This window comes from Argopecten irradians, chromosome 2 (genome assembly GCF_041381155.1).
Source record: "Argopecten irradians isolate NY chromosome 2, Ai_NY, whole genome shotgun sequence".
Lineage (NCBI taxonomy): Eukaryota > Metazoa > Mollusca > Bivalvia > Pectinida > Pectinidae > Argopecten > Argopecten irradians.
In genome coordinates this window covers 20,811,186-20,830,360 of record NC_091135.1, presented here as the reverse complement: position 1 = coordinate 20,830,360, position 19,175 = coordinate 20,811,186, and the positions used below count along the sequence as shown (strand labels likewise).

Below are 19,175 nucleotides of genomic sequence, written 5' to 3'. Positions count from 1 at the left end.
GGAAGATACACTATAGATGATGAAAGTGGTATAAGCCAAGCGACATTTTACCGCGACAACACGAGATTCTGAACGCGCTAATTAGCATGTTTGAAATGTCGACTTGTCGTATTGTCGACTTGTCGTCTTGTCATGTTGTCGACTTGTCGCGGTTCGAAAACGCGACAAGTCGACATTTTAACTGTTAAATCTCGGGTTGTCGCAGTTTGAGACCGCGATAACTCGACAAGGCGACAACACGATAAGGCGACAACACAACACGAGATGGCCGTAATCAGCCACCATAGTAACTTGCCTTAGAAACCACCTCTGTAGAAAGTCCACCTGCTTAATGAGACTCTCTAAGGGTTTCAAATGGTAAATATTAACACAATTTGACCTGTGTATACAGACCGTTTGGCTATAAAGGCAATTTTGTTTTGGTGACTTTGGTGGCCTTTATAGACAGGATTGACTATAGCGATTAATACGGGACGATATAAACGATTTAATCACGTTATCTTTTTTTTTTAATTACCATTAATGAAAACAAATGTAATGGATTATAGAGAAATTGAAAATCTAATTCATCAACAAATATAACCAAAAATCATCTTAGAAAAAGTGAGATGTTAAAATTCAAATTCATCAAAAATTAAAATCATCTTACAAAAAGTTATCAATTAACAATCAATTTCATCAAGGAATATAACTTATAAAAAATCATCTTACAAAAAGTTATCAATTAACAATCAATTTCATCAAGGAATATAACTTATAAAAAATCATCTTACAGAAAAGGAAAAATTAAAAATCAAATTCATCAAGAAAATCACAAATTGAAAATCATTTTACAAGAAAGGGAAGAAATTAAAAATCAAATTCATTAAGAAAAAATAAAAATCAAATTGAGAAGATTAAAAATTAAATTCATCAAGAAATATCCAATCAAAAATTCATCTTAAAAAGTGTGAAATTAGCAATTAAATTCATCAAGAAAATTAATATAACCTATTAGAAATCATCTTACAAAAAGGGACAAATTAACAATAAAAATCATCAAAAATCAAAATTTATCAAGAAATATAAGCAATTAAACATACTTTAAACCTTTTCTGAGTGTCCTAGCAGCTGCAAATGTTCTGTTAATATATCAACATATACAGCGGTAACCCTCAGAGACCATCGTCATGCAGAAAGCTAATATATAGAAATTAATATATAAATAATGATAATAATCCTTATAATAATTGTTTGCATCTTATGAAAGACAATATTTCCACATAAACAAAACAACATCATCATGAAGTGTTCGTCAGCAGCTCCAGACATTCGGAAATCTGGACGTTCAGTAGAATATGCACATAATCACGACTATACTGTTCCGTCACGACTACTGTTCCGTCACGACTAGTGGTTGGATCCCAGTATACAAATCTCTAAACTATAAATGGCAGAATAATTGAATTATCTTTAAACACTAATGTTTGATGTCCCGGCATTAAACTAAAGCTCTGTTGACGAATAAACCAAACTTGAAAGTGACAACTTTTTCAATCAAATACTTTTTTACTCACAGATGATAGACATTGTTTACATTATTTTCTGACCTTAAACATATTCGCTTTGTGAAATTAACCGCCTGTCAGATATATTTGTTAACACTATCACGCTTTCACAATCCGTCGTGTCGCCATATTCAGAAGCTCTGTGCGGTTACGTAAGATCAAAACTAATATTAGATGGGTAACTACCCACTAAAATAATATATCGAATCCTTTTTGGCCAACCAAATTTGGGATAATTTGCCAGAAGTGTGATAAATCACAAATAAATTTCCCATTTCTAAATATCTGTATCACATATATGTATCAGCAATTAAACACACCATACCAAATCTGATGGTGTCCATGATTATGCATACCACTGATTGTGGTATACACCAAAATAAAATTATCAGTTCTTAATATTCTGCGATTTTTACAGCAGGAAAAAACAAGGAAAATATTGGTTATTTTACACGAGTCTGATAATCATATTGCTGTTCGAACGGACTGAAATTTCACATTTAGACATCCAGAAGCCCGTGTCGTATCGGGGTGCTGTTTACTGCCGGAAAAATGGTAAAATGTAGCGGCTAGACCGGGGCCTCCAAATACTAGCCGCTCGGATGCTCTACCTATTTAACTATATGGTCGCCGATGTTCCATCCAACCTATTCGCGCTACATTCCTCTCTCCTCTCTCAAAACCTTCATCTTCCTCATCATTATGGCTCCGACTGGTATATTTTGTTTAACGTCAATTTGTAGCAGGAAATAAAGAAAATGTAATAACCAGGTCGGACCTCCTAACACTAGTCGGTACTCAATCGATCACAAAATATATTTGAGGTAGAATGTAAACAATTAAGATTAAAACATGTATGGCATCCCAAAGACATTAAATACTATGTACAGTTTGTAAGTGGTAAAACATATTCTTCAGGTAAGAACAGATGTTTATCAAACAAATAATAGCGCAACTCATGTCGTCGATAAAATGAAACAATGAAAGCCTAAAGACTATCGGAGATAGCTATACCACTTTCGCTTCCTGGAACGAAACCGTTGCCGATGTCATTTCCATTATGAGTGGCACTCGACGGTTAGACCCATTGCAAACCCCCGCCTGTAGCTCCAATATCAGACGTTTCCTGACCGGATGGTTCACCTCTCGATTCTAACTCTGGTTTCGTTTGAACTTGATGACAAAAATTGTTAATGACTTGATGACCATTTTCTAAGGTCGCATTCCCAACTGTTGATGTACCATTGGGTATCTTCACTGCTGTGGATTCGTCTTGAATTTCATCATGTCCCAGTGGTTCACATCTCTTATTGTCATCAGACTTTGGACGGTAATCGATTGTTTTGGGACGAGTCTCATCTGAGTCATCATGAAACGGTATCTGTTCTTTCCTTTTGGCTGTTTTTGTTCGGTCGGAAACTTCACCAGATTTGCAAACGTTCAAGAAAAAGCATAAGATATCTTCGTTAATTGGCACGTGCATTTCTTCTAGAGACATTCTGATGTTTGTCAAGAATGATATCGAGTCCTTCCGTTGAATACTTGATAAAGTGTCATAAAGGAACTCGTCTGTGCATGGAAAGTTTCTGGGACTGTAAGGGAAACACAATTCATCAATAGATACATTTTAACTGCAACCTCAATAAGTAACCTTACCAAGCGTTATCCAGAGCATAAATTGCCATCGCTTATTTGGACGTCATTATAATTGCGATGTCACTGTTATTGTACTAGCGATAACAGAAGACGACTGTGCAAATGGCTGTTCCGTCCGTGACAATAACGAATTGCTTATTTATTAGAGATACAAAATCTCCAAGGATGTTATTAAAAATTGTTATTAAATGTAAATATATGCATTGAACTGATTTTAGTTGGTAATTATGGGAGTGTGAATGTCAACTGGGCAGAGACAAATTTAGCGAAGCGCGTTAGCAATAGAAATATAAACTTTTGGTTTTCACATTCATCTGCTTTACACTTATGCTAAAATTTCTAAATGAAGTTGTTTCCTAGTTTTCCCTGAATCAGGGTTTATGGTCTCCGTCAGATTGTTCGTCTGTCGGTCTAAATGGTCAAAATAATCAAATTGAACACACTTTGTAATCTTTGTACTTATGAGTCAAAGTCAAACCAGCCTTACCGACCATTTCTGTATACACTGCCCTCCAAACGTTCTGTTACATGTCTTCAAATTTGCTGACAGTTTATTTCTGAGAAAAGTCTCGAAAAACTAAATTTATCAGTTGGAGAAGATTGTTATGTATGACACTAAATACATGTAGTTATGAGATAAGGGAGATAACTCCTATAGCTTTATTATCAATACATCCTATAAAGGTCATATCATTAATCTAGGTTATAGAACTTTCTAGAATATTATCCTGTATTAACAAATATGTTTGTAAACATGTTGATGATAAGTAGAGATCTAGAATGATCTATTTCCAGAAAGTTCTGTGTGTTTATTTGTTTACTGTTTTTAGTTAGATATTTCTAGAAGTAGAAGGTTCTCCAATAATCTTGAATTAGGGTTTAGCTATATATACTCCAACTGTCCAAAGCTAATCAGAACTGTAATGAGACCTGTAATTAGACATATCAAGAATTGTAACGCCATATAAGATTCTATTGGGAGAGCTATTGTGACTTTATCTGTGGATTATTACAACACTTTGTGTGGATTTATTCATATTGCCTGGAACTTTACAAATCATCTGTGGACATTCATTTTTCCTTGTGGATTTGTGATTATTGTTAATTTGAAACCTGGAAGGATCAAGGGTTATACCAGGACATTCGCATACAGATAAGTAACACTTTAAATCATCGTATTACTCTTGTACCACCACCAATTACTTTAGATATTGTAAACCATCTCTGTATAATATTTTATATATAATTAAATTGTGTTTTGAATCTAGCTGCTGGTTTCTCATTTCTGTTACTCTGGGTCATAACAAGATAAATAAGTCGATAAATGGTACATTCTGATGTCTGTATTACCAAGATTTGCATATTTCTGTACTTAATGTACGTTTATAAAAATGCACATGTAACACAACTTTTGGAGGGCAGTGTAAATGTCATATGTTTAATAATAACCTCTTTCTAATGGGTCAAAATGATCAAATTGAACACACTTTGACCTGTGTATAAAGACTACTTAGGCATTAAACTATCTTCCTATGGCATTATATTGAATTATAATGCCTAGCGCGCATTATGAAGATTATCTGCTAAGCTCTGGCATCTATATAGACCATAGATGCCATAGGAAGATAGTTATATGCTTATAATTACATTATCAACTCACTTTAGGGTATCTGCATTAACATTGAATAAGCTAGACCAGGAAATCCGTTTATCAACGATGATGTAATCCGCAAGATGGAACAGCCATTTTGACGTTTTGGGTGTCAGTTATACCGTAATATACTTCACTTTGTCTTGGTTACTTTATATAGTAGAATAGACAAGCAAATGTAAATATGTGGCTATAAAGACAAATTGTCTTGGTCTCTGATGGTTTTTAAAGACAGATTTGACTATTTATTGTAAAGTTAACATACCTTGTGTGACCCATTCTTTGCAAAAGGTTTTTTCTGATGTTTTCTCCTTGAAGACCTTTTACTAGACTCCCCAATGGTTCTCTGCCTGCCTGTGGCCATACATTACGGTTCAGTATTCCTGGTTCACACTAAGTATAAATGAAATTATGCAGCATGAGAACTCTAACATGAGCGTTTTGTACAGGCCGGCAATTATGATGGTAAATATTACAAATTGGAATCCTGTCTGTTGTTGATAAAACAGTACAAATTGGAATTCTGTTTGTTGTTGATATCGCCAAAACATCATTTTTACTATTTTTCATGATAAAAGGGAATAGAATTACTCAAGGCCAAGAACAAAGAGCGTCAAGCAAACATATGTGAAACAATAAATGCGGTGATGAATGTTGGAAAACCTTGATTTGATGTGAAGGCAGCTGGACTTCCCGTTGCAATAATCATTAGTTCACTCGCACGAGCTCGAGGTCGAAGGTGAATTGGATTGTCAATTATTAGGATTTCACAGATACATTTTTATTTGCATGTGGCGTTTTACAACTTCCGGGTTATCATGCGAATATTTTATACAAATGCAAGTAGTATTACCCTGGGTAAGATAGAGAAGTCTTACTATCACAGGAATGCAGATATCTCTGCCCGTTGGGGTTGGAGATATGTTGTATTGTAGATATTTATCGTTAGAGTTAAATCAGGACTTCACAACTAAAACATAACCCGTAAGCTTTACAACTCTAATTAACAGTTCTTTAGTCGAAGAATGGTTTTATCACGAACAACCCTTAGACGCCTTAACGGCATTGACCAGCCTTGAACCTTTGGAATTTTTGAAAAATCATTGATGGCAATTCCTAGTCGCAAATTCTGTGAGATAATATCATGGGGATTATAAGTCATTATAGCACAAGCTATCCACATCCTGGTCGCGAGTTCGTAACCCATGCGAGCAGTTGCAAGTTACTGACGGCATATCGATGATCAAACCAACCCAATGACAATACTAACTATGTAGTAATCAATGAGGGTCGTGCGGTAATTATAATAACCCTTTCTCAACGACAGGTTAATTTCAGGGCATCAAATTTCCGTGTTGGGTGAATATTACAAAACACTCGCTACTTTCATATGTACTCGCAGACTGAAATAGCAATCCCTCCCTCTCTCTCCATTGACTAGTGACAGGTTCTTAGCGGATGCGTGTTACCAATCATTTTTCGAGGCGGCATGTCGGATTGTCGATTATCCTAAACTTTCATTAAAGTTAAGTTTTCGCTACTTTTATCGGTATCATTCGTTATAAAACCGTATTTAATACTTTTATTTGAGTGTAAGTCCAGTGACCTCAATATGTTTCAATGGGTTCGATTTCACCGAACACGTATATTTTCGCCAATCTTTTCGGCCCGAAAGAATTATCCTGGTAAAGGATCAGATGTAAAGTAAAACGAATCCGGTACAAATTTGAATTGTCGAGTAATTCCATTAGCGGAAAACATGTCACAAGATCTAGTAAAAGTTATCGTAGCTATGTTTAAGGGTATTAAAGAGGATCGTTCAAGATAGTTTTAGAAAGTTGATCCACGATCGTGATCGGCACAATCAGGCTGAATTAAGACGTTCATGAAGAATCAGACGAAGATGTTTCCAGTAATGGGCAAAAAATTAGATCAAGATTGCCTGTAAAGAGGAGCCTAAAAAGTGCCGATCATCGTTATTAGCAGAATTCAAGGTTACCTAACACACCAAAGTTTTGCGATCCATCCCTCTAATATGGTGGCATGGTTTTGCCATCGTGTAATTTTAGATCGAGATATGTAACGTAGCGTTGCCGAGATAATCATGTCGACCTGTCGAGATATAACATGATCTATTGAGGTAATTATGACTTACATCTTGGGATGTTGACTTATATCCTAGAAAATTGACGAAAGTCAATTGCGATAGTGTACCTCGACTTTCCAATATGAAATCATTTCAACTATCTCAAGTCATTTTATAACTCGACTGATCGACATAACTATCTGGTCAGAGTCGAGTTTCGACCTTAAATAACTCGATGGCAAAAATATGCCACCATACTTTCAGGTTTTCTAGTATCTGTATGTAATGAGTTAGAAAGAAAACGTTTCCAAAAATGGTAGCCTTTAAGACATAGATCACAGTATCAATGGACAGAATAGGATTGGGGCTTTGTCCATTCCAATAAAGGACAGGGAACCAATGTTTTGACTGCTGCTTTAGATCAGAGCGTAGGTAATCAAGAGGGGCATCTCATACACTTCTTAACAACAATTTCAAAAGGTTTGAAAAGAGATATGGCATGTAAGGTGCATGTTGTGTGAAACTATGTCCCAACTTTTGGGAGACTTGTCGGTCACATTTTCAGACTGAGCATCAGCTAAAGCATTTTAGCAAGACGCATGATCAAACGTTATAGACGTTTCCTGTGGTATTCTGTGAACAAGGAACAAAAATACCGTCTAAATATACGTGGGATAAGCCAAAACCACGATTTTTATCACAATAAACACATATATTTACGTCCTTTTAAAAGGTAGGGTCATGTAAGGACGGCTTCCCATGTGTGCAGTGTGTTGTTTGGTGTCTTTGGCGGCATGCTTCAGGGATATAGCACAATAAAATGAGCAACAGTTTTTTCTGTACAAGAAGACACAACACGAATATACTGCGGTCTCCCAAAACACGCTCCACGCCCCTCATTCACGCATGCCCACAGACATTGGAGGCCGTCCTTACATGACCCTGGCTGTAAATGGGACATTAATCAATCAATCAAATAAACAATAAACACACACAATCTCGGCCTGGGGACAGAACCCAGAGCCTACCTGATAGAGGCGAGCACTTAACAAAAGGCAAAAAATGCCCCGCAAGCCACCGCATGCACAGGACGCCGTCCTTACATGACCTTGACTGTTAATAGGATGATAATATAATTAACCAAACCAAACTGATGAAATTCCTGAAATGAAAACTTAAAATTAAGGAAAAAAATGTTTAATGGGGATATACTTACTGCCCTACCAGAAGGACATTTTACTTCGAATTCCGGACGAAATCTGCTTATTTTACTATCTCTGTGGTCACTAGTGGAAAAATTGGTGACATCAATTGTAAAGGCTATGGTGCCACGGTATGGTTCCTTACATTTGATTTTCCATTGAATTGCTCCATCATCTTGGAGATGGTGCCGTTTGCTTATGCATTTAATTGATGGTGTCTCGTCTATAAACTGAAAAGACACCAATTAAATTATGATAGGAAAAAGGGGTATACTTCTTCATGGATAACATTGATAATGCATGTATATAAATATTGATTTGTTTTATAGAAATATTATGTAATTTTGATACAAAAACATACAGACGACCATGCGGTAGTCTAGCCGATGGCTAAGTATGCTCATCCTTATTCAATAAAAATTCTTATCATTATCATTATTAAACATATCTTCGCCAATCTACCTACGGTAAAGATACTGTACATACCTGTTCCTGTTGGAAAATAACTCCTTCTCTGTCTGTGTCGTGATCCCAATTCAGCGGAGATTTAAGGCAGAATTTTAGTGCTGTGCCGATTTTAGATTCTAAGGTTTTAATTTTGCCTCGGTCAATTCTTTTAAAGTTTACTTCTTCCATGCTTTTTTTGCGTTCCTGCCAAAAATCAATTATAGTTTTGGAACAAAATTGAGTTTCGCTGCTCATCAACAAATCTAAACATTACATATTAACAGCATTAACATCACAAGATAACTATTTCATTTCGTTGTCTAATATAATGATCTCTGTGGTAATCTTTGAAAATTGATCACAATCAGATTACAAATCTGATAAATATAAATAAAGGTAAATGGCCGGATTTAATATCAGGTAATAAATTAAACCTATCTTCTTTCGTGACTACTTAGCGATTTCCATTCCAACCAAAGTTCACAAAGGTTTACATTCGCAGATTTAAAATGAATAATTGAAATTCCGATCAATATTAATGATGTGAAAGTTGATTCGCGGAAATAAACTTTAGTGATTTTACTGGGATCGCGAAATTTGAAACACGCAAAAGAAAGTTGGTTTACAGTATCTGCCGAAAGCTTTTCCCTTGTTACAATCTAATTACAAGATCAAATAGTGTACTAATGGCTATTTTGAGTGTTTTGATATTTGTATATATCAACATCCAGGCCATGCAAGGACGGCCTCACTAGTATCCCAGTCTTGCGCATGAGGGTGTATGTATATTGAGATTCGCTGATTAGATTAACAGCCAGGATCATTTAAGGATGTCATCCTATGCATACGGCATGCTGCGTGTGTGGAATGCGTGGTGCGTCTTTTGGGAGACTACAATATATTCGCGTTGTATTTTCATGTAATACAGAAACTCTTGTCGCATGCCGGCGAAAACACCAAACTAGCACACCCTACCCGGGCACTTTATACTGACAATGTAATTGGTAGTTTTGTTCCTGCTAAGCGCTCAGTTTAAATGGCGTAAAACGACTACTTCGCCCGTTGATAAAGCCAGGTAATGACCAAATGCAAACTGATTCAATATTAAAATGAACTGGATCTGACCAACAACAACATCGCAATTATGTCTCTTAAACATACACCTAAAATAAGAAAGAGTAGGGGGGAGTTCATTTAGTCAGTTAGTATTACAAGTTGATATAAAACAATGTTTGGATTTATCTGTTAGTATTTTACCTCACGACAATCTTCCAGCATTTCGTATGGTCCCAGAAGTGGCATCTTTATGTGCACAGTTGGAAATCCCTCAAAGCTTCCTTCTCTTGCATAAACTTCGGCTTCCATTTGGAATGGCACATCTTCGTTACACACTGTACAGTAGAACACACAGAAATGTCTCGAGTACACATGTACACACGTGTGTCTATCTTTGGGTATGATATAGAAGATATCTAGACTTGACATATGTGGATATTTCTGGAAAGGTACATCAATTGTTTTGAGGTTTGAGTCATCGGTTTCCATGCAATGTACTTTCAACGAAGGTGAATGGACAGGGACACATAGTGGGATCTCCGTAATAGCGTAGTCGTAAAGCATCATACTCCGACCTATATGGAACTCTGGTACAGGTGAAACAAGCATTCTATCATCTTCTATCTCTATACATTGTAAGAGTTTCCTCAGGTCTGTGTGAACAGAACCACACAATGAGAATGAAGAATCTTGTCCATTTTTAAAATTATCCTTACTGAAGGATAGTTTGACAGTTGACGTTTCTATAGAAACATTAAGATTTTGCATACAAATGTTTTGGCGTATTTTCCATTGACCTTTAAGAATATCTGTTGGTGGAGTTTCAGGGTCTTTAGTTCCAACAAAATTTGATTTCGATTTTATTTGTGAAAATGGGGATATTTGAGCTCGTTCCCTCACCAATTGATATTCATGTACACCTCCACAAATGTCTGTTCCAGCACCATACAAAGTCTGACCTGAAATATTGGTAATAGTTTTGCACCGTCGTATAGATTCATCTTCAGTCTTCTTGGTTGATATTTTATTCACATAGCATTTGCGTATTTCACCCATCCATTGAATATTTCCATTATTACGAACAACATGTTTTTCATTTGTATTTGCTTGTCCACCTAATGTGATTCTTCCCGATGTAGCCATCAAAGGGACCATATGCATTTCTTCGTCATAGCCATTACTGTTTTTTATGAATCTTTTTATTCTCGTTTTGTTTGAAAGTGTAGGCTTTCTTTTCATATTTGTTTTGCATTTATCACAACATGAAGCTACACATGCACATATAAATGCACATACACATACATATACACCACCTGCAATGTAAACCAAATATAAGATATATGTGTCGTATATTTTTCGTTTGATATTCAATATAATTTCAAATATGCATATACAATGTAGATCACATATTTAAATGAAAATGAACCACTTGCCGTCATGTGAGGTAGTAATATTACAAGTGGTTAAATCCAAGATTTAATATTATTACAATTATCATATATTGAGAGAGGATATTTCTTGTTTCTTGATGAATATCAGTTATATTTCATCGAGTGAGGTGGGAGGTGGAAACTTTGTTATTCTCACAAGTGCAAAGGTATGTGGTATTCATCAAGAAAAAAGGAATATGCAATTTATTACATTTTTTCTCGCTTCCATTTACAGAAGACAATCACTAGCAGCCGAATTTTATTCCGTCATTGTATTTTACAGAGTTATTTGTCCTTGCGATAATTACGTCGTATTTTGTGTGCATAATGTCAAATTTCTAAACATTTCTTAAGAAGTCGTTTAAAGATTTTAGGCCATTTGACCCCTGTGACCTTGAATGAAGATCAAGGTCATTCATTTGAACAAACTTGATAGCTCTTCATTCCAGCATGCCACAGGCCTAATATCAGGTCTCTTAGTTATTCACAAGAAGTTGTTTAAAGGATTTTAGCCTATTTGACCCCTGTGACCTTGAATGAAGGTCAAGATCATTCATTTGAACAAGAGGCCCATGGGCCTTAACGGTCATCTGACTATTGGCACAATACAGCATAGCTGTTTAAAGATTTTAGCCTATGTTACCCCTGTGAATGAAGATTAAGGTTTTTTTTTTAAACAAATATGGTAGCCCTACATCCCAGCATGTCACAGGCCCAATATCAGGTCTCTAGACCTCTTAGTTATTCACAAAAAGTTTGAAGGTCAAGTTCATTCATTTGAAAACACTTGTTAGCCCTTCATCTCGGCATGCTGCAGGCCCAACATGAGAATAATGGGACTTTCGGTTCTTGAGAAGAAGTTTTTAAAAGGTTTTAGCCTATTTGACCCCTGTGACCTTGAATGAAGTTCAATGTCATTCATTTGAACAAACTTAGTAGCCCTTCATCCCTGTACACTGCAGGCCAAATCCGAGTATCCTGGGCCTTTCGGAAGTCGTTTAAAGATTTAAGACTATTTCAACACATGTGACCTTGAATGATTCAACTCCTGTGAACATGAATGAAGGTCAAGGTCATTTGTTTTAACAAACTTGGTAGTGCTTCATCCCTGTCTGTCACAGGCCCAATATCAGATCTCTTGGTGTCCTAGTTATTCTCAAGAAGTCGTCCCAGCATGTCATGGGCCCAATATCAGGTCTCTAGTCCTCTAAGTTATTCACAAGAAGTTGTTTAAAGGATTTTAGCCTATTTATCCTTTGATCTTAAATGAAGGTCAAGGTTATTCATTTGAACAAATTTAGAAGCTCTTCATGCCAGCATGCTACAGGCCAAATATAAGGTATCTAGGCCTCTTAGATATTCACAAGAAGTCGTTCAAAGGATTTAGCCTATTTGACCCCTGTGACCTTAAATGAAGGTCAATGTCATTCATTTGAACAAACTTAGCAGCTCTTAATGCCAGCATGATACAGGCCCAATATTAGGTCTCTAGGCCTCTTAGTTATTCACAAGAAGTCGTTCAAAGGATTTTAGACTATTTGACCCCTGTGACCTTAATTGAAGGTCAAGGTCATTCATTTGAAAATCTTTGTAGCCCTTTATTCCAGAATGCTACAGGCCCAGTATCAGTACCAGTGGCCTTTTGGTTCTTGAGGAGAAGTCTTTAAAAGATTTTAGCCTTTTTGACCCCTGTGACCTTGAATGAAGGTCAAGGTCATTCATTTGAACAAACTTGGTAGCCCTTTATCTCAGCATGCTACATGTCAAATATCAATACCCTGGGCCTTTCGGTTATAGAGAAAAAGTCGTTAAAATGAAAACTTTACGCACGGCGCACGACGATTGACGATGCATGATGACAATAGGTCATCCTGACCCTTGGGGTCAAATGACTTAATAATGCTACACATAAAATATGAGTCATAACCATTCATATCTTTTAAAGAAGTTGTTTATAGCTATATAACCAAATGAACTCTTTTTGGTTTTGGCCCAAGAAGGTCAGCATAACCATTTGTACAATTTAAATCCCAACCCATAAAAAATCTACAAGTCAAATTTGGTAAAAATTTTGAAAAGTGGATTTAACTGGGAAGTTAATTTTGTAAATTGTAGACGGACGCCGGAGGCCACGGTATACATGTAGCTTAATCTCGGAAGCAGTGAGCAAAACATTCAGACTTGCTACTTCAGTAGATTTGACATTTTTGTTGTATCATGATACGAGTATTTCACAACTTACCGTATATGTAACTAAATCTTAAAAATACACAATTACGAACCTGATAGAACAATTGAAACTGCTTCTATAATAGTTAGTGTTACGGCAGGATATGCAGCGGGTCCAAGTGTCGAACTGGATGACATGTTTGTAGAATTGATTATCACTGCGTCATGTTGAGTAATACAAACGTCATCAACCTTAATTTTAATATAAAAATAGCATTCTTATCAAATAACACAAAGTATTCCTCTGCCAACAGATAAATTGACATACTTTTTATCGTTATGTATAAAATCTATATACAATAAGGCCACAAATACTTTACACAAAAACACAATACTATGCATGTTATACAAATATAAGAGTCAATTCTCGTTACTAAAATTATTTTCTGTTACTGATAGAAGGTTACACATTCAAAGCATACAATTTTCAAATGAATTTTACATAAAAATTATCTCGAATAGACTATTTATTTAATGGAGATACAACACAAATGTCCGATTGTACTCTAAATAAACCGCTAAAAAGTTGAGAGTACACTCATTGTTTGCGTTATATCTCCATAACATACAAAGAACATTCAAATTTATCATTATGATTCAATTGACTAAGGATCCCAGAATTCCAAATTTATTTTGGGACTCTTTTTTTCTATAATATCACTACGCCGTTGTCTCATCCGATCCTTTCCCTTGCATTTTAAATATGTTTGTATTAGGCCCATTATGTTTTCGTTATATTTAATTGTAAAAAAAATACCAAATTTTGCCAAAAGTTATTAAACTTATGGCAATATTTCTTAGTTAAAAATAAATGCTATAATTAATCAGGATTGTTTCAATGACGGGGGGAATATCAGTGAATTCCATTATTTACGCTCTGTTGGCGCCACAGTCCACACGTGCGTAAAATTACGCATGATGACCGCCTTGTTTAACCTTTGACCTCAGGTATATTTTTCAACTGATTTATGTTGCCAGATGACGCTAATGCATTGTCATCTTATTTTCGTCGTCTTTTATAAATGCGTCTCTATAAACATTAACTGAAATCCTACTTAAACTTTTCAAATCCTTTAAAAAAACTGTTATCAGATATTGGTCACATGAAAAACAGTAAGGGAATTAACAATGGAGGTAAATTCCTTAGAAATAAGCAAGTATTAAGCGAACAAGCAGTTTTGCACGAGACCATACAATGCACTCTATACAGGTAAGGCCGAAGCGAGCACATGCGCTCGATTAAGAGGCAACCGAGTGGTATTCTCTAGTAAGTAATACTTCATCCTTTTAGTAGTTTTTTCCGTACAAATGCGTGTTTAAAGTCGTGAGAATTGAGTATATAATCGTACTAATATAGAACAATTTTATTTTTAAAAGAGAACAAGTTTTATTAGGATGAACATTGTAAATCATTGAATAAATCTTAACATGTTTTAATTTCCCCATGGTGTCGCTGGGATTTATTTGGTGATCATCCGGGTATGGACAGGCACAAAGGACATTTTCAGACAAACGAATTTTCATTTTCTATTCATATATTTTTTAAATATGCATTTTTGTCGAAACAGTACATATTTGAACATAATTAAGTAAAGATAAATTCATAATAATCATCGATGTTTAGTTTTTAGAACAATAAAAACATTACTGGGACTTTTAATTAGATATAAGAGACCAAGAGGGTCTGTATCGCTCACCTGATTTATTTTAGTAATAACAAACACTTATCTGACTTGGAACCTGACACAACAGTATCATGACTTTTGTAAAGCATATGAAGTGAAAGGTAGGCTTCGCCCAATCAAATAAATGGGTGTTGGTTTTTTTTTTTTTTTTTTTTTTTTTTTTTGTAAAATCCGATAAACGGAAGAAAAAGGCGAAAAAACTTATAAAAAATATTTCAATTTAATTGCTTAATGCGTATGAGATTGAATAAATGTGTCTTGAATAAAAAATTGAAGGAAATCCTTGATTTATTACGATCGCCAGGCTGACAGGATTGTATGCAAATGAAGCTGCGATGGATTGTGTTGTCGAAATTTCGTGCATGCGCATTGTTACGCACTAAAAGTAAACAAAATTGCTGAACGAAAGCGTAAGAAAAAAATGTATCAGAATCAGCATCAAAGAGTATAAAATTAGAATGGAATCGGTAGCACCCTAGGATATATCTAGGGAATGAAACCCAGAGATGGCATGTAGAGAGCAACCAACTAAATAATTTTACATAGACCACAGTGTTAAACTTTGTTAAAGTTCTGTTCTGTATTATTAAAACAAAGGAATATTAGTTTGCTATTGTGTTCTATAATTAAAGTCTAGGTTCTCATATAACACTAAATAGAAAAAAAAGTTTGGGTCCTTATGCTCAAACTCCAACCAGGATAGCTTTATTGAAATCAGGCGTATTTTGCACTAAAAAATCCTGAAATTCTAATGCTTTTACCTATTCATTATCAAATTTGATATATTGAACCTAAATCTCAATATGAATTACCAAATTCATATCATGGTTATCTAGGAGTAATTACCTGTCAGAAAACATTTTTACTTTTGAAATTCATAATTAGCCAGCCAATCAGCGGCCGGGTTAAAATTCTATCCTGGGCTCAATCTTGTATACACAGGGGCCATTTCGAAGGTCTTTTTTTATTTAGTTGGTTGATCCCTATGGCGGAAATTAAAATTCCAATACCTACCTATGATGTAAAGTATATTTCGACTGTATGTCAAATCTATAATATGAACTTAATCGGTCAAGCGGTTTGTCAAGGACAGGGCTTCACCTTCGGACAGTCACCCGCGGAGTAATTCTGAAAACATGAAATATTGAACTTACACACTGTGTTGATTAATTGCAAATTATGTATTAAATATTGAAATAGTATTAATGTTGTTTAAGTTAATTATTGGTTACATCATTAAACTTTCTGAATATAAAGAAAAAATAGGAAAAGTCCCAAGCCAAGGGGAGATAATCCATTACATAATCAGGTACCCCTATAATATAGAAAATGTCAAGATTTTGGAAGAAAACCAGATATACCAAACCTTTTATATATTTCAAATTTACCAGGAACATGGTTCAAGAGCCTTTCTGTTTAAAATAAACAAATTAAACAAAGATCAAACCTGTAATGAGCACAAAAGATGCATGTCTTTGTCCGTGACTGGAATCTGTGCAACCAACATATATTTCCGGAAATCTTGAATGACCACCCTGAAACACCATTAATATGTTTCATTAACAGAAAAAATATTCACAAAATGGTATTTTTCATCATTATAACATAAAATGCATACTTTTAATAAACGTATTAGCCCTAATATTACAATTAATCAGTACAATTAGTTAAATTGGCTTACCTGAGATGACCCCCCCAACCCCTCCCCCCTCCCACCAATTATACCTGGCAGGAATAAATACCACACCTCAAACTAGACATTATGTAATACAATGTAATTGTCTCCCCTTAATGTTACCAATTTCAAATGTATAAGTTGTAACTTATGTTTTATATCTTTATGGCTTTCGGCACTCCAATATGGCAGAGACGACTGACCCCCCTCCCCCCTCAATTTCTTGATTTGACCGCTTATTCCTGGTTCACCTAAACCGGAACATGCATACAGTTCCGTGAACAAATTCTGACAACTGAGGAGACCATGCACCGCGCATCCATGTGATCGTACCCATCTAATGTTAAACGCACATGTCACACGTTTATAGCCGTGCTAATTACCTGAATCTACGTTATATGTACCATTAACTTACTGGCCAATTCTAAATAAACTGCATGCATAGTCACAGTGACACGTATTATTCTAAAACTTGGCGACTTACCTTTGTAGCTATGGACTCACTCGGCTCCAGTGACTGACTCTTATACTTCCGGTTGCGTTCGCTATAGATTTGTTTGTTTGTTTGATTTATTAACGTCCTATTAACAGCTATGGTCATGTAAGGACGGCCTCCCATGTATGCGTAGTGTTGCGTGTATGTTGTGCGAGGTGCGTGTTTTGGGAGACTGCGGTATATTCGTGTTGTGTTTTCTTGTATAGTGGAACTATTGCCCTTTTTATAGTGCTATATCACTGAAGCATGCTGCCGAAGACACCAAGCAACACACCCCACCCGGTCACATTATACTGACAACGGGCGAACCAGTCGTCCCACTCCCTGTATGCTGAGCGCTAAGCAGGAGCAGAAACTACCACTTGTATAGACTTTGGTGTGTCTCGGCCAGGGGACAGAACCCAGAGCCTTCCTCACAGGGGCGAACGCTCAACTCAAGGCCAAAAGTGAGGCGATGCCAAGGGAGGCATTAGGAAAGATAAAGTCAGTTAGGAAGAAGAGAAAAGATAAGATCCTAAATTTAGTCGCCTTTTACGATCATGCAATAGGGGCAGCAGGTACAATTCTAACGCTCGCTATAGAGAGCAACCAACTAAATAATTTTACATAGACCACAGTGTTAAACTCTGTTAAAGTTTTGTACTGTATTATTAAAACAAAGGAATATTAGTTTGCTATTGTGTTCTATAATTAAAGTCTAGGTTCTCATATAACACTAAATAGAAAAAAAAGTTTGGGTCCTTCTGCTCAAACTCCAACCAGGGTAGCTTTATTGAAATCAGGCGCATTTTTCACTAACAAATCCTGAAATTCTAATCCTATTCATTATCAAAGTTGATATTTTGAACCTAAATCTCAATATGAATTTCCAAATTCATATCATGGTTATCTAGGAATAATTACCTGTCAGAAAACATTTTTACTTTTGAAATTCATAATAAGCCAGCCAATCAGCGGCCGGGTTAAAATTCTATCCTGGGCTCAATCTTGTATACACAGGGGCCATTTCGAAGGTCTTTTTTTTATTTAGTTGGTTGATTCCTGTAGCAATAGGATTATGTTGGGGCTAAGTGTTACACGTGGTGAGTTAAATTTCAACAGATATCCAGCGCACATACAGCGGCAGACTAACTACATATATGTTTGATGTACTAAGCTAAGATTATATGACATGTATAAACAATCCATCGTACTTCGATTTGTTGTTGTTGTTTTTTACTAAACATGGCGTGGCAAGACTGTCACTTCTATCTGACATTTTGTTGCACGCTTCCGTTTGTTGATGTGGCCTCGTATTAGAAAAAAACAACATCATGTTCTATATAAAGCTTGACTTCGCTCTATTTTTAGAGGAGGATTTTTCTGGTCAAGCTAGGCAACTGACCACCCATATTGTTCGCTGTATGCATCGAAAATGATCTGAAGATTATATCTATGTACAGGATAAATTTCAATTTCGTAAATTTTATATTTCATTGGGCGAAACCTACCTTTAATATACTTATGAAAAAAAATGATACTTCATATCGTTCAGACAAGTCTGGCTAAAGTGACCCCGCCCCTTAAGCCCCGGGGGATCAGCCAAATCATTTGTACAATTGTGAATTCCAATCCAATAATGATGCTGCATACAAAATATGAGTGATATCCATTCCTCATTTCCAGAGAAGCAATTGTCCAAAAATATGGCCAAATTGATTTATCCTGCCCCATCAGACCTCCTTGGGTTTAGACACACCCACTATTTGTACAATTTTGAAGTTTTCCCTTAAACATAAGGATGCTCCATACAAAATAAACTACATTTATTCATAACTTTGAGAGAAAAGTTGCTTTTTGCAATATAGCCAAATTGCTTCTATTTGGCTCCATCCTCCGGCTACCGAGGGATCAGCCAAACTATTTGTACAGCATTCCACCCCAACATAATAAAGATGATACATACAAAATATAAGCGATATTTGTAACTTTCAGAGAAGAAGTCATACTTAGCTAATTTAGAACCAAATTGACCC

The 19,175-nt window shown here is 35.7% G+C and overlaps 1 protein-coding gene across 1 annotated transcript; it reads right to left on the bottom strand.

The window, feature by feature from the left end:
* Positions 1 to 1,237: 1,237 nt before the first annotated feature.
* LOC138316909 (uncharacterized) lies at positions 1,238 to 13,451 on the bottom strand. The gene is made up of 6 exons (XM_069258556.1): positions 13,358 to 13,451; positions 9,847 to 10,958; positions 8,629 to 8,793; positions 8,157 to 8,372; positions 5,120 to 5,247; positions 1,238 to 3,139 (listed from the first exon to the last, which is right to left on the bottom strand). Exons 1-6 carry the CDS (start codon positions 13,440 to 13,442, stop codon positions 2,626 to 2,628), a joined length of 2,220 nt encoding a protein of 739 aa, XP_069114657.1. The 5' UTR covers positions 13,443 to 13,451; the 3' UTR covers positions 1,238 to 2,625.
* Between the last annotated feature and the right edge of the window lie 5,724 nt (positions 13,452 to 19,175).